The following is a 23,340-nucleotide window of genomic DNA, read 5'->3' as shown; positions in this document are numbered from 1 at the left end:
CCAAACGCGCGCGACGCGTTCGAGGTTGTGTTGTATTTCAGTGCAGCGGTGTTGTGCTCCACAGGTGCAGATGAAGAGCATCGAGCGGGAGCTGATCTGCCCCGTCTGTAAGGAGCTCTTCTCGCAGCCGCTGGTCTTGCCCTGCCAGCACAGTGTGTGCCACCGCTGCGTGCGAGAGCTGCTCATGCCCAACCACGACGACTCTCTGAGCACCGACGCGGGGTCCGAGAGCTCCAACCCCGGCAGCCCTCGCGCCAGAGTGCCGTCCCCCAGCATGGAGAAGCTGGACCGCCTGCTGCGTTCAGGTACCCCTCCTCACCCCGAGACAGAAGATCAGCCTGAGACCGTGCACATTACAAACCGCTCTCATAGAGGCCCCTTCGGTCCCAAACCAGTGAAACTGAGATTTAAACATCTGAATAAATAATCTCTCCATTGATGTATGGTTTGTTAGGAGGACAATATTTGTCTGAGATACAACTATTTGAAAATCTGGAATCTGAGGGAGCAAAAAAAAAAATCTAAATATTGAGAAAATCATATAAATTATAAAAAATATATAATTGTGACCCATACAATGTATTGTTGTCTATTGCTACAAATATAGCCAGGGCCGTGTACAGACCTTTTGAGGGGCATGTGCTGAAACTGAAAAAGGGCACCCCCCTCCCTTTTTTTTTATATCAAGATTATTTAGTAAGCCTGCATAAAAGGAAGAAATTGTCACATCTTCATGACAAATTCAAAAACACAAAATAATAGTCTCAAAAGCTTTAGATTTATTCACGATTAATAACAACCATAATAATAATATTAGATAATTAGATAATATAGATAAACAGGGTTTTAGAGTACTGAACTGGAGTAATGATGCTGAAAATTCAGCTTTGATCACAAAAATAAATTACATTTTAAAATATATTCAAATAGAAAACAGTTATTTAAAATTGTAAAAATATTACACAATATTACTGTTTTTGCTGTATTTTGGATCAAATAAATGAAGCCTTGGAATGAATCATGAATTACATTCTGCATGATAAAATATAAAGATTTCACAGTGATATTCTGTAATTTTTTTTTAGTTACTACTACATTACTGTAATAAAACCCATGTTTTACTACATAACACACACAAAGAGAAAGTGACGTGACATTCAGCCAAGTATGGTGACCCATACTCAGAATTTGTGCTCTGCATTTAACCCATCCGAAGTGCACACACACAGAGCAGTGAACACACACACACACACACACTGTGAACACACACCCGGAGCAGCCATTTTATGCTGCGGCGCCTGGGGAGCAGTTGGGGGTTCAGTGCCTTGCTCAAGGGCACCCTAAGTCATGGTATTGAGGGTGGAGAGAGCGCTGTACATTCACTCCCCCCACCCACAATTCCTGCCGGCCCGAAACTCGAACTCTCAACCCTTCGATTGGGAGTCCGACTCTCTAACCATTAGGCCACGACATGAGGACGAGCAGAGAGTATACCATAACATGATTAGCCTAAATGTTAATAAATTAAGTGTATCAGCAATCATAAATCAAAGAAGAAATTTCTTATAGGTTATATGTTATCTAGGTGACGAGGATCACTCGTCGCTTTGTGTAAGTTCCAGTACGAAACAGCACGGGGGCGCACCTGTTATGATTTTCCGATGGTAAAAAAAAAAATTATATGTTGTTGTATTACTTATCAATATATAATTTTTGACCAGCGAATGTGTGCAAATGTGAATTTTGTTTTTTTGTCCGTCATTAAAACGGCGACTGCGCCTCACATTACATTTTCATCTACAGGTTACAAACTAGTTTTTTGTAACTATATAGACGGAGCGCTCAGTTTTTCCTGTGGTAAGATGCATTTGGCCAAAATCGCATTTTATAAAAGATGAAATGCTACTGTATGCACAGGCTATTTAAGTGTTGGCTATGTATTGGCTATGACTAGATGGCAAATGCTAGCCCTTTCTCTCAGGCGACGTCCCATATGTCTCAGTCAGTGAGTAAGTCAGACATCAAATAAATAAAATATGAGCCTTTACAGACATAGTGTTTAGTAGTACCTTATTCAAACAACAAGATATTTATTTACCCTTCGCAAAACTTTGTTCAGCTCAGCTGTTGTCTACTGTGCGGCTGCTGTGGAACTTCAGTTGATTCAATGAATATAGAGGGGGCGGAGTTATCAGCTTACTGACAGCTTGAGGATCGAATAAGATTTACACAAGCTCGTTTTAAGAACTTTCATTTGCTAAATATTTGTAAAACAGACAGACAGACGTAAAGGGTGACCAATAGCATTGATTAACAAAAAAAAAAACACCAAAAAGGGCACTTCGGAGTGTAAGGGCAAAAAAAAGGGCATGTGCTCTGCACAGGTTGAGCCCTACCTGTCGTTACCATGGTATATAGCTGTGCTACTGATGACTGCTTCTGTGCTGCAGGGACACATATCGTGCAGTTCACTGATCAGGGTGAATAAACATCCTCTTGCAATGCATTTTAATATTTGGATCTGAATCTAAATTGAATAGCAGAAAGTATTGGCATCAAATGTCACATGCACTGCAAAAAGTTATTTCCATATTCTCATTTTTGGGAGCAAAGATATTTTCTTAAATGTACCTTGCAGAAAGTCTGATCTAGCATAAAGAGCTTATTATTAGTATTTATAAAACTGCATTATTTTAGATAATATCTAGGTCAAAAAGTTGTTTATTTCTTGTTATCCTTCTAGAATTTGGAGGAGATCAACAGCAGATTCAATGTTTTGTGCTTCTCATTTATTACTGCAGGAATGATTGAGCAGTTTTGGTCACTGCTGTGTTTAGTGTCTTTCCTCATCTCTTCTTTTATACTGTTGGCTTTCATTGCAGTTTTTTCCCCAAGAAATGTGATGCTGTTTTTATGTTCGTACAGTCATTGGTTGTGAATCAGGTTTCACTCCACTTCTGTTCACGTTTAACCATTGTTAGTCTGGTTTCACTTCTCTCTGTCGCCTGCAGCTTCGCTGAGGAGGTCGTTTGGAGGGAGAGGTAGATGTGTGTTACATAATTTAATTAACCGTAGTGAGTACTGTGTCTCTAGAACCCCTGTACTCTTGCGCGCAACGCTTTCTGTAAGTGACAGAGGAACGAATCACGACGAGATGCTGCTGCTGCTTAAAGAGATATAGTTGGAAAGAAATTAACATTTGCTGTCAATTTACTAACTCTCAGGACATCTGATGTAGGGGACTCTTTTTCTTCAGTAGAACAGTAAAGAATTTTTTTTTTTTTTTTTTTACTGAATCCGTGCTCCTTGGTGAAATCAATGGGACATTGAACTGAACATTGTTACCGGTGATCCAGAGCCTCAGACAAAGCTTCCGGAGTGATGTTTAGTTCACAAACGAATCTTTTTAGTGAACTAGTTGAACCAGTTCATCAGATCGTCTGAATCAGCACAGATCTACAAGTCCCTCGATCAGAACTCACTTCCAGACGCCCGACAGTCACTGCGACTGGAAACGAGCTGAAATATCGGCGTATCTGACCCTGTGATGAATGAACTGATTCAGCTCCAGTTCCTCCAGCAGTCACTGAACCAGGAAACAGTTCGACTCGGACCGAAGACCGATGAGCCGCTGCTATGAGCACGTGTGAACTGAGAGCTTGACGCTTTTATGGTTTCTCACGGTTTATGTGAAAAGCTGAGCTGATGAAGACTAGTTTATTGACTTTACATGCTTTAAACTGTAAAACATCCACGTTTCACATTATCATTGAATCATTTATTAATATAATTGCGTATATTTGATGTCATTGTGTGATTACATAAACAAACCAATGAATTGAATCAGTTCATTAAATCAAACTAACCAAAAGAACCAGTTAATGGACAAGAATCAGATTTACACATTTGCCCGGGGCTCTGGATTACAGATAATAATGTCATAAATAATGTTCAGACCGATCGTAAGACATCAATATATCATCAGGAGCCACGGAATTCATTTTGCATTTCTTGATATGTTTTTTTAATTCTCAAAGTGCCGGTACCCATTGACTTCACCAAGGAGCACGGTTTCAGCTAAAAATCTTCTTTACTGTTCTACTAAAGTAATTGCTGATTTTTGGGTGCAATGTCCCTTTTAAACTCTGGTACTGACAGACGCGCGTCAGACCTCTGCAGTGCGTTTGGACCGAGAGCGTGAGAACCAGTGTTTAATGTTGCTGAGGAGGAACACAGGAGTCCCAGAGCACAGACAATACTGAGACATTCTTCTTCTAGACAACAGCGACTCAATAAATACTAGCAGTAGGCTGTGTAAAGAACGTCTTGTCACTAATGAACTTCTGTGCTCAGGGTTAGTGCTTAACCGATGTGGGTTTTTAAACAACCTAAAAATATATCAAGGAAAGCAGATATAACTATATAAATTTAAAAACAATAATGAATATTTAAGAAATTTGAAATCTTTTGAAAAAGGATTTAAAAATACATTTGTAAAATAAACATACTTGTACTATAGATTACACAGTATTTTTCACCAATAAATAAATATTTAATAAAAATATAATTAAAAAGGAAGTAAACACTGTAACCAACAGGGCACTCAGTATTCTGGGAAGTTTGTGTGCATTGGGAATCATATTTTTTCAAATAAAGCTAAGGTAACACTTATTTTACATACAGCACAGAGAGAAAATGACATGAATACATGAAGCGCAGAATAATTTTAAATCACAAATTTAATGTTTAAAGTATTCAGTCACAGAGAACATGCGATCATGCAGGATAATGAAAATGTGTAAATTATATAAATGCTTATTTGCTGACCGCTATGAGAAAGGGTTAGAATGTTTGCCTTTGTATTACTAATAATTTAAAAGCAATCGTTATATTTTAGAATATATATATATATATATATAGTTCTATCTGATTATTATCTGTATTAGACAGAAGTGTTAACGGCGAACAAGAGGAGAATGTGAGCACTGTGTGCTGCTGTTATTCAGCGCCGTCAAAATAGAAGTCCCGCCTCGAACGCATCGGCCAAACAGAAAAACTTATCACAGATGCCAGTATTTGAAATATGCCAAATATCGGCCTTGGTGAAATATCGGTCGTCCACTTCTCAGGATTGGTCTCAGATCGGCTCTACCCTCCCGACTCAAGCGCTCCTCTCAGACGAACTCATCCCGGGTGGGAGCCGCTGCGGTACCCATGCGGTTCTGTGGTTTGTAGGGACGGGCGTCTCTTGTGCTGTGATTGGCCTGTTTCTGGTCTGAGCGTTTTTTTTTTTTCCCCTCTGCACTGAGTCTCATTGCGGCAGCATCAGGTCCCAGCATGCCATGCGGCGCCCAAAACACCCCCCCCCCCCCCCCCCCCCCCGAATGGCACAGCACACTCATGGCCTAAGTACACGCTTTATTTCACTCATATTCACTCACTCATGTCCCGATCTGAACCCAGTCCTCGCTCATCGTTCGTCTGTGCCGTGTGGTGCTGTCTCTCGTTTGGTGTTTGTTTGCATTTCTCTTTGCTGTTCTTAGCCATCAGTGCTCACTGAGAAGTGATTTCTTTCACCCTAAAATTATTTTCCTGCAGAAGCCCATAACACTGAGCTGCTGAGAGAGGTTCATCTCGCTTTAAAGCTGCTGTGTGATCATCTGTCCCTCACTGCTAGAACAGATGCTTTCAGCACGGAAAAAGGCTGACATTCTTAGCACTGAATGTAAAAGTGAATAATAATGGATGCGTTGACCATAATGAGGTCACACTTACAGCTGAAACTCTAGGTTAGAGTTGGGCTACCGTTCCTTTAGAAGAGGAAAAATAAACATTGTGTATTTTTAATGTAAGCACTGTTTTAAAGGTGAAATATCATGAAGATCTGACTATTACCGGGTCCCCAGTGCATCTCAGAAAGCTCAAAAAAGGACAACTCAGTAACTTTGTATTGGTAAGGCTTTCTCTGCAAGCTTGTGAAAAAACCAGCCGCTCAGATTTCGCTCCCTCGGAGACGTAGTGAAGAGATGTTATTATGATATTACCACCCCTTAATCTGCACGTTTCCACCCACAACACCATCATTGTGTTTTCACAATGCTGTACCAGTTCTAAGTTTGAGCAAAGCGTTGCTAACTGTTCTGTCTTTGGCTGCACTGATGAACACAGAACACTGTTTAGAGTCCCAGCTTCAGAGGAGACAACAGAGCAGTGCATTTATTGATTTATTTACTGTATATTACGCTGCTGCCACACAGATCTAACATAAACATGAGATTTCTTTCCCAGCTGTTTACCTTCACAGAAATAACTGACTGTTTTTGTAACTCGTGTGTGTTTTTAACAAACTTGTGTGTATTTGGCAGTTTAAACGCCAAACTTAGTTTAGTACTCTGTGCGGTCAGAAAAGTCTGTATCAGAAGTTTAAACTGATCATTTGCATTTAAAGAGACATGCACAAAAACAGCCTGTTTCTGCTTCCACTTCAAATAGGCATTTTCAAAATGATATAATCAATGATCTGTGGAGTATTTTGAGCTGAAACCTCACAGACACATTCTGGGGACATCTGAGACTTATTTTACATCTTGTAATATAAGACAAAAGGGGCATTGATAGGTCTCCTTTAAAGTATTATACAACATTTTAAAGTTGCTGTTGGAATGTAGATGTCATGTTAGTATCACAACCTGAGGGACTGCAATCAAAAGAATCATGTTCAGTTTCAGTTTTTAGCACAGTGTGTATGGATTTTAAGGTTCTGGTTCTGGAAAAGAATCTTGATTTCAGTGCATCACTAATTGAGTGAAACACATGCCCACACCTGCGGTCTTGGCCACCTGAGAGCGTGTGTGCAAGACTGTCCCAGGTCTTAAAAACGCCAAAGCGCGGTGCCCTTAACGCATGCTAAACCCACACTATCTCCAGTACTACACTAGAGCACTATTCCAGGCTTTGTGTATCCCATCATGCATCATGTTCTGGAAAGACACTTAGAAGTTGAATTTAAAATGAAAAATATTTAAAATAAAAAGTAAAGCTATGTAAACACAGCCCACCGTGAACACCCGTGTAATTCGCTTCAACCTTTTTGAATTGAATGAATGATTATTTTAGGTTCGAGTGTGTGTAAGAATTTGGAGACGAGCAGAGTGCGGTTGTCTCTAAAGCATGCATTGTTCAAAACTAAGCTCAGAATCGAATCGAGAGAGAATCACAACGCATTCGGAAAATCTCAGAATTGATGCAGAATCACTTCTTAAATCGTGATGCATAATTTTATTTTCCCAGCCTTAGTGGAAACCTGTCAGGAAATCATCAGTTCTGTTGGAGCAGAAATGACGCACCGCAGCTTTAAAAAGAGTGACCTTGATCTCATTCAGCGCTGTGAAATAATTTGCAGACAAGCCTGTCAATCACTTTATTTTGCTTAAAATTTGTTTTTAATTGCCATTTTTTGATCTAGTGTTTCTCGTGTCCAGATCACTGTCTGCTGTTGTGCTGTGTTCAGTTTGAGTCACTCCATGTATGTCTGACCTTTTTGATCATTAGTGTTTCGTGTGTGTGTGTGTGTGTGCGTGCTCCTGCCCCACCCCCATCTTGACCGCTGTCACGTGTTGCTGCATCAGGGTCCATATCTTCTCCTGGATGGAGGCGCTCCTCCGTCACTCCCCGGGTCACCACCTTCCCGTGTCCCGGCTGTCAGCATGACATTGATCTCGGGGAGCGAGGGATCAGCATGCTCTTCAGGAACTTCACTCTGGAGAGCATCGTGGAGCGCTACCGTCAGGCGGCCCGCGCAGCTGTGGCCATCATGTGCAACGTCTGCAAGCCGCCCGTCCAGGAGGCCACCAAGAGCTGCATGGACTGCAAGGCCAGCTTCTGCAACGAGTGCTTCAAGATGAACCACCCCTGGGGAACGCCCAAAGCCCAGCACGAGTACGTGGGACCCACCACCAACTTCAGACCGAAGGTCCGTATCAAACCCGCCACCGCTGCGCTGTATCAGCTGCTGTCACTGATCTAACCCATCAAACCCTGGCTTCCAGGTGCTCATGTGTCCTGAGCACGAGATGGAGAAGGTCAACATGTACTGTGAGGTGTGCCGGCGTCCCGTGTGTCATCTGTGCAAGCTCGGCGGATCTCACGCTAATCACAGAGTCACGTCCATGAGCAGCGCCTACAAGATCCTCAAGGTGCGGATAATATTCATCTGTCCATGTTCAGAAGAGCTCCTAAAGAGCTCAAACAGCAGTTTTTACTTTCTAATGTTTTCTGAGGTGCTCTATGGAAGCTTGTGTCCACCACAGAATAAAAAAAAGATAAAGATAATATTCTGACAGAATTACTTTCTTGTTTTTTTTTTTATTATTCAGTGGCAGAAATGGGCTTCCATAGTGCACTTACAGCTCTGGAAAAAATGAAGAGACCACTTGAAATTTTTTAAAGCGTAATTAAAAAAAAAAATCTAATCTGATGTTTTAACTTCATAAGAATTAAGAAGTCAGTATTTGGTGGAAATGGAATAACCCTGATTTTCAATCACAACAAATGAAATCGTGTTGTTTTAGCAAATTGTTATTTTTGCCAAAAAACAAACAAAACAAAAAACAAAAAAAACTTTAAATGACAATATTTTTATTTGAAATTTGGAAGAAATGTTATCAGACCTTTATAGAATAAAATAAATATAAACATTTTACTCAAACACTAGTAAATCCAGAGAAACTCTCCAGTTTTCCAGTGGTCTCTTCATTTTTTCCAGAGCTGTATGACTATTAGAAGCAGTCATAACTTGGAAATAAATGGCCATTTTCTGTCCTGATTAAATCCCTCTACTTTAAACTGTTTAATCAGGCGTGTCTCTTTAAGACTTCATTGTAAACGTCCACTGCTGTGATTGATCAACATCAACTCACAGCAGGTTTTTATAGTGCAAATGACCTCTTATAGGTCGTAAGGTCAAGTCGATTTTCTCAATTCATGACCCCTTTAAAGTATTGATGCCCAAACTGAAAACAAGCGCTGGTGTTTCTGTCTGGGGAGGGAGCGTGATGATGGTCAGAAATATTAGATGACTGCAAACACCAGCTGGGACTCTTTCATTCTTAACTTCTATCTTTTGATGTTCTGTCCAGATCGCGGCACTCACAAAAGCTGTATTAGCTGTCTCGTTCTGTCCAGAAATCATGCGGGAGGTTGTTCTGTGTTCTAATAGGCTTAACTTTTCTGTCAACAGGAGAAGCTATCGAAGAGCATCCATTACTTAATTAGCAAAGAAGACCAAGTGAGGACTCAGATTTCTGAGCTGGAGGTGTTGATCCGTCACACAGAGGTAACGCCGAGCTCATTTCCTACTTGATCCTGATTGGTCAGAACAATGAGAGCAGATGTGAGTTACACTCCTTCACTGAGCGTTCATTCAGAGAAGTGCTTAATGCTGCCGTTGATGTCATATTTATGTTCCGTTTATGTCCATGAGCTCTTAAATGCATTTTTAATATCAGCGTATAGAATGTTTTGGTGTGGGAAGTTAACAAACATCATCCAGCAGTTGTTGGGTTTCTCGAATCTTCATTAATACTCACCACCAGTGTTGGGGAAAGATACTTTTAAAGTAATGCTTTACAATATTGTGTTACTTCATAAAATGTAACTAATTGCAAATGTAATGCATTGTTAAAATTTGTCATCTGGGCTGGGATTGCTTGTTTGTTTAATAACAAAAATCCCAAAAGTTCTATTTTTGGCATCTGTAAAAGTGAAATGAATAATCCTCTGAAGTCTGAAGGAAGAGCCTCTGTCTCTGCATTTACTCCTGATTTCTCAACACAGGGACTGTCAGTGAACAAAGTCACTTATTTGAAAAAGTAACTATTAATGAAAATATTTTTAGTTTTTGCTTAAAACAAGTAAAAATATCTGCCAATGGGGTAGGAAGAATAATATTGTTTAGCCTTTGAATTAAGATGATTTTTTTCTTGCCCCATTAGCAGATATTTTTGCTTGTTTTAAGCAAAAATGAACAATTTTTTTAGAAAACAAGACATAATATCTTAAATCATTTTACTTGTACAGTAAATGCATCTTGATTCAAGAATGTTTAGATATTTATACTAGAACACAAGACACAAACACTGAGTAAGAGACTCATATTTTGCAGTGTATTAATATAATCAGGCATGATCCATGATTTGAAACAATATTACTCATTAGAACATGCAGAAACTAAGAAATTAAGATATTAATTTTGCTAAGGAAAATGAATGGTCTGGTTTCCACAGCTTTCACTTTGGAGCAAAAACCTGGCTTTAAACTCGAAAGAAATTAAAGATCTGACATTTATGGTGATAATTAACAATATGGTCTGATATTAAATTATTGTGATAATTATTTTGGCCATATCGCCCAGTCCACCTAAACCATTTTTTCTTGTATGTTTTGTTCCCTTGACTTCCCTATATGTTTTTAATAAGGAAATGAATTTGTACAGCTTACTAACTCTCAAAATAGTCCTAAGAAGCAGCTTGATAGGATGGTGGTGGGTGTATTTGCATGACGGCAGCAGGATGACTGTCTCTGAACGCAGGAGAACGGGCAGCTCGCCGAGAGACGCACCAGCGAACACTTCGAGCGTCTGTTGGAGGCGCTTCAGGAGCGGAGGACGGAGATGCTGCGCTCCATCGAGCAGAGCCGGAGTCTGCGGGTGGAGCGTCTGCGGACGCAGGTGGAGGAGTACCAGGGCATGCTGGAGAACAGCGGCCTTGTGGGATACGCTCAGGAGGTGCTGAAGGAGACGGATCAGTCCTGCTTCGTCCAGACGGCCAAACTGCTTCATGTCAGGTTCGGCCTCGTCTCGTTTAGCCTCGAGACACGTGTCTGTAATTCAGAGGCTTTGTTTCTAGGTTTAAACAAGGTTCACAGTACATTCACTGTAATCCTGATCTCCATTAGCCCACAAAGCTGCTTTGACGTTCACTTTCCCACAAACCCTGAGTCATTGTTTTTGATACTCCACATGATGTTACAGCTGGTAACAGTGAGCCGCTCTTTAGGATGGACTCAGTTACACGCTATTTATACACAATACCGATCGTTTCAAAGCAGCTTCAGAGTAATAGATCATGTTGTTAATTTAGATGATTTAACACATTTAGATGATTCTTCCCAGAGAACAAGATGTTGGCTAGTCTGAGAGTAGGGCTGCACGATATAACAAAATTATCGAAATATCGCAAATGGCATCGCAATATCTGAATCATTTTAATAATAGGCTGAATATTCTTAATCATTCTAACCCTAGATAAAATTAATCATTTAATAAAATGTTGCAATCAAAGTTTTAGGGTCAACGCATATAGCAGAGAATAGAGTGGGCACGTGACAGACTTGGTTGACGTTAAAAAGAGTTTGTAAGTGCAATAGGTTACAGAAAACAACTACTTGCCATCTTGTCTTGCTGTCTGACACACACCTAAAGCACACACTATATAATTTTCATTTATAAATATTTTAGACAGATAGATAGATGCATAGATAGATTGACAGACAGACAGAGATAGACAGATAGAGAGATAGATAGATAGATAGATAGATAGATAGATAGACAGACAGACAGACAGACAGACAGATAGAGAGACAGATAGATAGATAGATAGACAGACAGACAGACAGATAGATAGACAGATAAATAGATAGATAAACAGATAGATAGATAGATAGATAGATAGATAGATAGATAGATAGATAGACAGACAGACAGACAGATAGATAGACAGATAAATAGATAGATAAACAGATAGATAGATAGATAGATAGATAGATAGATAGATAGATAGACAGACAGACAGACAGATAGATAGACAGATAAATAGATAGATAAACAGATAGATAGATAGATGAGTCTAAATGAGTCTAAATGGCATAGATGTGTTTTTACATGTGAATGTTTGTCAGAGTTTGAATAGTCTCGGCTCTTCTGAACATTCCATCAATGGAAGTCTATGGGATTTTTCTGTCATTTTTAGGAGTACCGCAGAGAAAAAGTCTTTTCTCAAGCCAATGTAATGACTGGAGGTGTTCCTCTGGGCTCTGTAATGCACTTCTGATGCTGTATAATGGTTATGATTTTTTGATAGCATCAGTCTTGTAAGTAATTCATCATGTTCAAATGTAAAGCTTTGTCTCTTGTCAGCTGAATCTGATTTTGCCTCTGGTTTTTGTGACAGGATTCAGAAAGCCACCGATTCTCTGAAGACGTTCCAGACGGCGGCGGCGCCATCGTTTGAGGAGTTTGTGCTGGACACGTCGAAGGAGGAGCTCTTACTGAAGGAGCTGAGCTTCAGCGGCGGTGAGAATGAAGCGCTCACTTTCACTGTTAGTGGAAGCTCTTTAGCCGAGTAATCCACTTACAGGCTTCACCAGGAGCGCTTGCGTAACAGCAAAGCCAGTTAGGACGGGGTTAAAGGTGAACGATGACGCGCTCGCTCGTCCTTGAGCTGTGAGGTCGGTCCTGCTGAGCAGGGGCTCTCAAACACTCCATGTTTTTTTCTGCCATATTTCCTGGTGCTGCCGTCTCACGGTCTCCTCCGTCCGGATTAATGCGTCTCCTGTTTGGATCAATAGCTTGTTATTCGCAGAGAAGCGTTTGGGCGTCATGCCCGGGCTCTTGGCAGACTGGCTGGCCGTGACGGGCCCCGTTTCCACGGCGACCAGCGGGCCTCGTCCTTGGGGTCACATGTGTCTCGCTGTGATGGAGTGGTTCCACAACAATAGCAGGACTAGAGATGCAGCTCTTAAGTTCAGTCAGCTGTATTTCTACAGCACACAGATTAGGTCAGATCAGCTTCACAGAGACAAAAATAGCAGAATCAATGATGGAAACTCTGTTTCTGTTGTAAAGCAGCTCTCGAACACAATAGAGTCATTATTCGGATCAATACGGTGATTGATCAGCTGTAGAAGTTCTACAATAGGCAGCAGTGTTCTTATTCTGCTCGAGTCAGTTTCAATTTAATTTGATCGCTTTATTTCTTTCATTGTATGTTTTCTGAAGTAATATAATCACCAGAAGGCCCGTTGCTTGTTCATTTCTAAAGAATATCTTTGTAATTAGTGCCTTTAGAGCAGGGTTTCTGCAGTTCCTTAAAGTCTGGCATTGGGTTTGATCATGTTTAAGACCATAAAAAGTCTTAAGCAGTATAACAAAAGTCTTAGTCATTTTAAGAGGTCTTAAATTTTGGAAAGGAAAAAAACACAGTTGCTGTGATACACACATGATCGTTGAACTTCAAAAGGCTATGATTAATAAATAAACAAAAACTGCACATTTAAGTCAAAACATGGCACTGTTGCACGTTCTATATATATATATATATATATATATATATTAGGGCTGTCAAATGATTAATCACTATTAATCACATCCAAAATAAAAGTTTTGTTTACATAATATATGTGTGTGTACAGGGTATATTTATTATGTATATATAAATACACACACATAAATTATATATTTAGAAAATATTTACATGTATATACATTTATATATTTATATTCTTATTTTATATTATATATATATATATATATATATATATAATACAGTCATGACCAAAAATATTGGCACCCTTGGTAAATATGATCAAATAAGGTTGTGAAAATTCATCTGCATTGTTAATCCTTTTGTTCTTTTATTTATAAAAAAATCACAAAAATGTATGCTTTCATTGGATAATAAGAATTTAAAATGGGGGGAAATATCATTATGAAATAAAGGTTTTTCTCAAATACTCGTTGGACACAATTATTGGCACCCCTAGAAATTCTTATGAGTAAAATATCTCTGAAGTATATTCCCATTCATATTCACAATTTTGAGCACTCCAGCATGATTGTAAACATAAAATTATCGAGCTCTGGCTTCCTGTTTCACAGAAATATAAAGAGGAGGGAAAACAAAGCCCAAATGCCCTTAATCATCCATCACAATGAGGAAAACCAAAGAATATATTTCTGATGTGCAGCAAAAGATAATTGAGCTTCACAAATTGGTGAAGTGGCTTTAAGAAAAGAGTTAGAGCAGTGAAAATTCCCATTTCCACCATCAGGGCAATAATTAAGAATTTCCAACCAACAGAAAATGATACAAATCTGCCTGGAAGAGGACGTGTGTCTATATCATCCTAATGCACAGTGAGAAGGAGAGTTTGAGTGGCTAAAGACTCTCTAAGGACCACAGCTGGAGAATTCCAGAAAATAGTCTCGGGGTCCGAAAACCTTTCAAAAAAAATTGTCAAACAGCACCTACATCACCACATGTTGTTTGGGAGGGTCACAAGAAAAATTCTCCTAGCTCATTCAAAAACAAACTAAAGCATATTCAGTTATCAGACATGACTGGAACTTCAAATGGGATTGGCTTCTATGGTCAAATGAAACTAAAAAATGAGCTTTTTAGCAGCAAACACTCAAGATGGGTTTGGTGAACACAGAGATAAAAAGTACCCATGTGTACAATGAACTATACTGCTGTATTTTTGATGTAGTGGGCCTATATTTCTGCTGGAGGTCCTGGACATCTTGTTTAGACACATGGCATCATGGATTCTATCAAATACCAACAGATAAAAAATCGATAACTGACTGACTCTGTTAGAAATCTTATAATGGACCATGTTTGGATCTTCCAACCATACAATAATCCAAACTCAAACCTCAAAAACAACACAGAAATGGGTCACTGAGCTCAAAACCAAGCTTCTGCTATAGCCAGTCCAGTCCTCTGACCTGAACCCTACGGAACATGAGAGGAGTGAACTGAAGAGGAGAAGCTGGGAATCTGAAGGGTCTGGAGTGATTCTGGATGAAGGAATGGTCTCTGATCTCTTGTCAGGTGTTCTCTAACCTCATCAGGCATTATAGGAGAACATTTAGAGCTGTTAAACTGACAAATGGAGGTTTCAAAAAGTATTGAATAAAAGCGTGCTATTAATTGTGGCCAATGTGTATTAGAGAAAAACATTTATTTCATAATGATATTTCCCCCCATTTTAAATTCTTATTATCCAATGAAAGGATACATTTTTATAATTTTTTTTTTTTTTTTTTTTTTTTTTAAATAAAAGATCAAAAGGATTAACAATGCAGATGAATTTTCACAGCCTTATTTGACCAGCGTGTAAATACAAGTGCTTGATTGGTAATCTTTTATAGAAAAAGACAGATTGAAGAAGACATTCGGTGCTGACTGAAAGCTGACGATGGTTTCTCTCTTCAGTTCCTGAGCCTCCAGTGATCGATCTCTCTCGCTGCCGCGTTTATAACGAGGGTCTGATCCACTGGCATCTGTCTGAAGACTCTCTGCCCACCGATCATCACATTGTGGAGTTCAGGAAGCTGGGATCTGAGGAAGAGTCCGGCTGGAGGGCGAGCGAGCCTGTGTTCGGCTGCAGCACAGTGCTGTCTGACCTCAGCGCAGGCTCCAGATACACCTTCAGAGTCAAGAGCTGCAGGAACGGAGTCTACAGCCCCAGCAGCCCCGAGGTGACCCTCCACACGCCTCCAGCACCGGGTAAACACACACACACACACACACACACACACACACACACACACACACACACTCCTGTGCTTGTAGCTGCAGCTCTGTTGTTTTGTCTATAAATACTACACAAGTGTGAGGATTACACAACTGCAATCAAAGCTAAAGATGAAAATGCTTGAAATTAGAGGGTTTTTGGCCAGGCAGTGTAAAGCTCAGCGATCAACTAGAAAATGTAAAAACGGCACTTCATGGCCAAAACATTGCCAACCAGGGCTTAAAGTTCTCCGGCACCGTGCCGGATCTCCAGCGTGCGGCGTTTGGCTGCGGGGAAAAAAGTCATTATACACTTAAAACACTTGTTGATATCACGTTCGAGTGCAGGAATTCCTACCAATGTATGAGGAACACAGCTTTCACTCTCAACCAGACTAACATTACTAGCCAATCAGAAGTTTTTGCTCTTATGAACACGAGACGTGCATTAGCTGATGAAACAAAGATTGGTGCAATGGTCAAAGATTTCCATCTAGAGTCATATTTACATAGAAAAGCTATTAAAAAAAGCAGCGGAGCTTTGTAAACAGCTCAGAATAATCATGTCATCTCCATATGAACGATATGATTGTCAGAACGAATTTACCGGGATTTTTGAAAAGGTCCAGTTTGGGTTGCTAAATTAACGTTCATCTGGGAAAACTCACTTGATGTGTAATGTAAATCATTTAAACCTGTGCCAACACAGGAGAATACATACACACATTTCTAAATATGCACATTGCATTGTACATTGCAATTTCAAAATAAAAGTTTCTGATCTTGTGACTGAAAACACTTAACCACTGCCGTTTCAAATATTCCTCCATAATCTGTAGTCTGAGTCTGTCAAGGGCTAATGGCAGATACATTACTAATTAGTTTCGAGGAAAATCATTTTCTTTTTTTGTTTGCCAAATAACGCTGTGTATGTATCTGCCCCTGTAACCCCCAAGCCCCGGAAAAAAGTTCAGGCTCAGGAGTGTTTTTTGCTCCAACCCCTGGCCGACCCCTTGTGTGAATGAATTTTCTTTCAGTGATGATGCACACAAACACATTAATAACTTTTATTCCTTCAAACTGAAAATTAAATATGTTGTCAAAGGAGCCATTGTAGAGGCAGCTGCTGTAACTGGAAATGCACTTCCTCTTCCTGTCCATGATTTAAATCTGTGTTAGTCAGATAGTGTGTGTCTGTGCTCCTCAGTGTTTGGCTTCCTGTTTAACGAGAAGTGTGGGTTCAGTGCGGAGCGGCTGCAGCTGAGCAAACGCAGAGACTCTGTGGAGAGCGTGGCGGGGATGAGCTTGCTCTTAGCTGCGGAGCGCGTGCAGACGGGGAGCTACATCTGTCTCGACTACATCATCGGCGACACGGGCATCTCTCACGGACGCCATTACTGGGCTTTCCGTGTGCAGCCCGATTCATACATGATCAAAGTGGGAGTGGCTTCTGACTCCAAACTAACAGAGTGGTTTCACAACCCACGAGACACCAGCAGCCCCCGGTGAGAACACACACACACACTCAGACACACACACACAAACACACACACACACACACTTGTACGTTATGACATTTGATCATTTAGCAGACATTTTGATACTCATTCTCATTTGCAAGGGTCCTTAAAGTTTTAAGTTCTAAATGTATCTGTATCTCTTTTAAGGCTATAAATGGTAAATGGCAGGGCTGTATGTTAACTTTTTTTGCACGTAAAACTTCATCACTTAAAGGTCATGAAACCCCAGACTACTTTTTCTGAGATTTTGACAGAAGTGTTTGTGTTGCACATCATAGAAGACAATGTTAGCGTTCGCTAGTTCTAACTGTTGAAGAAAACTGGTTAATTTTAAGCGTTTTTGCACTATTTTCATATTTGGGGTTTAAAATCTACATTGTGTTGACGTCACAATTTGATGATGCGTCGGTGTCTATTAAATTATTCATGAGACTGCGTGTTCTTATCCTATGAGTAGACGCTTCGCTTCATTATTCACAACAGCATGTGTTGATTCGCTGAGACAGACGCTTCAGACTGAGACATCTCGCACGTTAACTGAGAGAAACGTTCATGGATCGAAGGAGCGTGTTTGTTTTTGCTTTGTAATAAGAGTTCGGCACAGATGTGATTCATTCACTCAGTGAGTGTTTTTACAGCTCTGTGACACACGACCCGTCAAGCTGTCTGAGCTGCAACATACGTTTTCAATGCAGTATACAAATGGCTGTGCATTTATTTGTGTTTTGAACTTGATGTTATCTGTTTCTTCCGTCAGGTACGACCACGACAGCGGTCACGACAGCGGCAGTGAGGACACCTGTTTCGAGGTCTCGCAGCCCTTCACGCTGGTCACTGTGGGCATGGGCCGGCTCTTCATCCCCAAAGCGTCCGCCAGCGCCGCCGGAGATCACGGCAGCCGCGTCCTGCCCATGCCGCAGAGGATCGGAGTCTGTCTGGACTATGACGCCGGCCGCGTGTTCTTCTACGACGCAGACACCATGCGCTGCCTGTACGAGCGACCGGTGGACTGCTCGGGGACCATGTACCCTGCGTTCGGGCTCCTGGGCGGCGGAGCGGTTCATCTGGAGGAGTTCATCACGGCCAAGCGGCTGTCCTACATGTGAGGTGTCTGTTAACTCTGTCTCGTTCTCTTGAGCTCCTCGTCGTGTGGCTCAAGTCGAGTCCGATCTCGAGTGCCTTCAGCCGACCGCGAGCTTCACACCATCAGGGTTCACATTAATACACACCCAAATCTAATGCAAAGCCTCACGACGTAACTTCACTCTGAAGAATGTGCACTGATACTGGTAATTACTTTTCACCGTTTACATGCAGTTAAGTGAGCTTAAGAACAGCGAGGACGAGCGGTATGATTTGATCACAAGAATTCACTACTGAACACATGATTGTGCACTAGTTCGTTTTTTGTTATTGTAGCAGCACCTGCAAAACGTAGAAATGTTTCCAAGTAAATAAAAACAAATGAATCCGTCTGATACGATTGTGCTAGAGATGTTTTTTTTGTAATTGAGTTAAACACTAATTAAATGTAGCATCTGAATCAAAGCGGTGCTGATCAAATGAGACAGACCTGGACACCTTAAATACATATGCACTATTATTGTCTTGACTGGACTAACATGGCCTTATTGAGTATCGCCGGCTCGCCGCTTCATTAACCAGATGACTGGCACTACCTACCTCTGATCGCGGGACGCTCTCGTAGTTATTCTGTAGATGTGCTGCGCTGGTCTTGTGCTTTGATCGCCTAGAAACATGTCGACATCTTCAAGTTGGAGCACCCTACTTCCTGATCAGCGTGTTATTCTGTGTATTATCTCCCTCTTTATCCTCGTCGGCAAAACCTCATACTAATCAAATGTTTTCAACAATGTGACCACATAAAAGGAGACTCTGAATGCTTTAAACGATTAGATTGAGCTTTTAATGTTTGTGATCATTTTAAAGAGTGTGTTTGTGTGTGAGATCAGTGGACTGAAGTACTGAGAGCATCTTTTATCAGTTCCAACATTTCTGTTTGGTTTTGCTTCATCTCTATGAATTGATTTTCACTCTATTTTCACGTTCACCATCATCGGTTTATTTTGTTGCACTGGATGAGAAATAATGCACTTGTTCACTTGTTTCAGGTGCGTCACGTCACAGAATGTGTTTTAGGAGCCTGTAACCAAATGTTCTGCTGTTTCTTGTACATGTGTAACGGTCTGTAATGTGTGGTACTGAGCTTATGAATCCTGCTCAAGTTCTTGAAAGCATGCGTGAGCTCGATGCAGGTGTGATATATCACAGGCTTTAATGGATGTAAGCAGCTGTCTCTCTGTCTCCTGCATCTGTGTGGTTTTGTTTTTAATGTACTATGTGGGTTTTTATATAAAAATAAATGAATGTCCTTTTAGCTGTCAGTCCTGCTGTTTCCTTTCCCCCCAAACCAACTTTTGAAATAGAAATGCTGAGTGAGCAACACATTATGTGCAATTCATTACTGAAAATAAATGATCAGGGCTGCCAGACTCTAGAATAATAATAATAATAATAATAAAAAGTCTAAAATGTATAGCAGATTTGAATAGACACAAGTGCAATTGAAGTGTTATTTTCGTAGGTTTAATTTTGCGGATATTCATCTCACAAAGCAAAACTATTATCTTATAAAAGCATCTGCTCAGTAAATGTATGTATCTTGTGTTGTCAGTCATGAAAGGTGACGGTTTTCTAACCCTGTTAGATATATGCATCATCTTTTATCTCACATTCTTACATTTAATCAGATTCAGTTAGAACAAGAAGACACTGTAGACTGTTACAAATCAATTTAAATCAGTGTCAGTAAGACCCAGTTTTGCACTGCAGAAGAAGTGTTTAGATGACGTTACACTTTACACCACAGTTACAACTGCATAAAGACTGCCAAGGTCTTACAATAATATTTAAATGAATAAAATGAGCTCTTATAAATGATACCTGAAATATTAAACTAAAACTCAGCGTCTTAACGAGTGAGTCACTGAATCATTCAATCAACCGATCTGAAATAGCTGATTTATTCAGGAAAAAGACAAGCGAGTGTCTCTATGAATGCATCACTGAATCATTGGTTTGTTCAAAAAACTCCTTTCACTTTGAAAGTAACGAAGCACTGCTGTAACTCTGTAACTGTGGCTCTGTTACGGTTTTGTTTGGAATGAAAACACAACACTGACAGCATCACATCTGTGATCGCGCTGATGTTTGAAACAGCATGTTTGATTATATCATACAGAAATATAAGACACAAACTCATACTAGTCTTCATCACACGGTCTAAGAGTGCACGATCAAGGCTGTAGATTTCATTAAAACATCAGTTACTGGGATATGCCAGATGATATGAATGGCAGTAAAACAGGAAGATGGTTATGCTATGTTTTATATAACACAAGTCTACACATTAGAATTTCATGCCGTGGTAAAAAAACACTATGACACCACAGTCCATCAGTCTCTAATCTGACGTCTGCGCTCGTGCGAGTTCTGGACGACCCGCATCTAGAGTCCAGAGCGCAAGACGCCGCCATGTTTCTTCATGATGTATAAAACACAAGAATGAGCTTGGACTGACGTACAGATCTCACAGATCTGCCTCCAGCAGCCTCAGCTCGTCCCGTAGGGCCTGGCCCCGGCTCAGTTTGTCCAGCTGCTCCTTGCTGGGGGTCTTCAGCTCTCCAGAATCCAGCTTCTGCTGGAGCTCCTCCACCTGCCGCAGCTTCTTCCGCAGGTTCTTCATCTTCTTGGTCTTCTCTGTCGGGTCGCTGGCGGTCTTCTCGTCTGTGGCGAGGGTCATGTGCTCCAGCTCTGCGCTCGGGGCCTTCACGTCCTCCTGCGGGCTCTGGCTCTGCTGTTTGCGCTTCTCTTTGCGCTTCATGTTGCGTTTGGCGGTTTTGGAGAGTCCAGCGGCGTCGCTCTGCGTCTCGTCCTCGGGGCTCATGCCGGGGGGCAGCTCGGGTTTGCTCTTGAAGAACTTGACGTACTTGTTCTCATAGCTGCAGACAGAGAGAAGCGTGTTAGCGGAGAGCACACATGCACAACAGAGCGAGGGGTCGCGGCGGTCGAGCTTACACCGGTACCTCCTCCTGCGGGACGTATCCGTCCTTCACCCGCCGCGGCCTCCTCCACGAGCCGTCCGGACGCTGCGTGGCGGCGATATATTTACCTGAAACACACACACAGTTTACTCTTTTATTTGGATCCACAAGACAACCGAGATGCACACAGGTGAGGAGGAAGAACACTGCGCGGATCAGGGACATGCTCCACACGGACCTTCCTTTAAACATATTTGCTTTACATGCTCGTTTGTAGCTGCTTTAAGACATTTTTAAATATTTTTTTTATTACCTTATATGTCTAAAACTGTAATTTCTCTCTCTCTCACACACACATACACACATTTACATTTTTGCAACATTTTACAAAAACCCTCGTTATGAAGATGAAGTGCTATGCAGACTGTTTAACACAATACTGGAGGATTAGTTCATTTTGATCTCTGAAAGCTGAGGAGTTTGCAAGAGGACCGGTACACAATGCTAACATACTTTCACAAGTGCTTATTTTTATAACATTTAACACTCAAGGATAGACAAAACATCTTTGTTTCCATGTTTGCTACTCCCTATAAAGGCTGAAACTGAACAGAATTCTGCGAGTCTTTTTTCTTTCTTTCTTTGTAATCCACTCAGCTGCAGTGCTTGAATCACGCTCTTCTGCACACGACCCTAACTTCCAAACACTAGAGTAACTAACTCCTGATAGTCAGGACGATGAAAGAAAGTGCCATATCTGTATATGGCACAAAAAGACTAAACATCAACATTTTGAAGCTCTTTGACACACTGAAAACTTTAACTTTATTACTCTTATTTTAATTACATTAATAAAAATAATATATTTATTTTAAAACAATTATAGTAACACTTTAATGTATAATGCATTATAAAAGTAGTTTTACATTTACATTAAGTCCTTTAGCAGATGCTTTTATCCAAAGCGACTTACAAATGAGGACAACAGAAGCAATCAAAACTAACAAAAGAGCAATGATACACAAGTGCTGTCTCAGTTAGCCTAATGCAGTACTCGCAGCAAGGGTTTTATTTAAATTATATAATAATAATAATAATAATAAAGAATAGAGAAGCTAGTGTTAGGTTTTTTTTAAAGAAAACAAGCAGTTAGTAAATGAATAGAGTGCAAATCTAAAGGGGCGTGTTTTTGAAGAATAGAATTAGAACAGAGTGCTAGAGTCTAATAAAGATGAGAGGTGTGTTTTGAGCTGATTCTTGAAGAAGGATTCAATGCGATGTTTTAATGCATTAATTATGCCTTGTAATGCACATCATAATGCATCATAGAATCTCATCAATAAATGTAACACTTATCAATTCATTGTTACACTATGCATTTTAAAACCTGTTATAATTATTTATAAGATATAATGTATCAGCGCACATTATCAATAATTATAATGCATTACACCTTTTAATAACCCTTTACAATGCATTTACATAAAGGCTTTAAGTAAATATATTATTGCAGTTAACCCCTCCACTACACCGTTTTGTTATTATTATCTGCATTATTATTATTATTATTATTATTATTAGGCTATGCGCTTCACCGCTGCAATGTTTGTATCTCAGCAGGACAAAACGAGCTCGAGTAGATGACACACACACACACACACACACACACACATATATATATAGAAATAAGCAGCATTCAGAAGGAATGAAATCCAGGCAGTGTCGCGATCAGCTCGAGCGCGCGACGCCACGCTTCATCACTAACACACACGATGATTATATGACTATCTACGCAGAAATGTGTGTTTGTGTGTGAAATGCTTTACCAGAATCATCTGTCACATAGGGGGTTGCCATCTTTAACAAAGACTAACTTCCGTTTCCGTTCGGTGTCGCTATCGCGAGACTGTGCAGTAGTGATTCTTCTTCTTCTTCTTGTTATATGGCTATTCACTCCTTTGGATTATTACCGCCACCTACTCTATAACCTACTTACTTGCATGGGTGATGTATCTGTATAATTTTTATTTAATTGCCCCACCCGCCCCCAAAGGATCAGATCCCGTGCTTGAACTGGCGCTGCGTGTTCAGCTCCTCCAGCTTCCACAGTAGACTCCTCACTCTCTGAGATGGATGAAAGCATTACTACATCTATATCCTATACTCTAATCCTGTACACTTT

General features: G+C 40.5%; 2 protein-coding genes across 3 annotated transcripts in view; one reads left to right on the top strand and one right to left on the bottom strand.

Moving 5' to 3' along the window:
- LOC109094801 (E3 ubiquitin-protein ligase TRIM36-like) overlaps window positions 1–19,492 on the top strand; it is a 20,923-nt gene extending 1,431 nt beyond the window's left edge. Inside the window, exons 2-11 of one of the 2 annotated variants that reach the window (XM_042729155.1) lie at window positions 65–305; window positions 3,012–3,041; window positions 7,629–7,972; window positions 8,049–8,195; window positions 9,239–9,334; window positions 10,589–10,842; window positions 12,228–12,349; window positions 15,275–15,568; window positions 16,782–17,079; window positions 17,852–19,492. In XM_042729155.1, coding sequence (XP_042585089.1) covers window positions 65–305; window positions 3,012–3,041; window positions 7,629–7,972; window positions 8,049–8,195; window positions 9,239–9,334; window positions 10,589–10,842; window positions 12,228–12,349; window positions 15,275–15,568; window positions 16,782–17,079; window positions 17,852–18,200 — 2,175 coding nt within the window. In that variant the 3' untranslated portion in view covers window positions 18,201–19,492. The remainder of the gene's footprint in view (window positions 1–64; window positions 306–3,011; window positions 3,042–7,628; window positions 7,973–8,048; window positions 8,196–9,238; window positions 9,335–10,588; window positions 10,843–12,227; window positions 12,350–15,274; window positions 15,569–16,781; window positions 17,080–17,851) is intronic. The other variant, XM_042729156.1, reaches the window with a different exon arrangement.
- Window positions 19,493–20,114: 622 nt separating this feature from the next.
- LOC109095133 (partner of Y14 and mago B-like) lies at window positions 20,115–23,124 on the bottom strand. Its single transcript, XM_019108798.2, has 3 exons — window positions 22,985–23,124; window positions 21,193–21,286; window positions 20,115–21,116 (listed from the first exon to the last, which is right to left on the bottom strand). Exons 1-3 carry the CDS (start codon window positions 23,013–23,015, stop codon window positions 20,705–20,707), a joined length of 537 nt encoding a protein of 178 aa, XP_018964343.1. The 5' UTR covers window positions 23,016–23,124; the 3' UTR covers window positions 20,115–20,704.
- Window positions 23,125–23,340: the final 216 nt, after the last annotated feature.

The sequence above is a fragment of the Cyprinus carpio genome, chromosome B8 (genome assembly GCF_018340385.1).
Source record: "Cyprinus carpio isolate SPL01 chromosome B8, ASM1834038v1, whole genome shotgun sequence".
In the NCBI taxonomy this organism is placed as follows: domain Eukaryota; kingdom Metazoa; phylum Chordata; class Actinopteri; order Cypriniformes; family Cyprinidae; genus Cyprinus; species Cyprinus carpio.
Note: the sequence above shows the minus strand (reverse complement) of the source record. Positions and strands in the feature narration are given on the sequence as shown.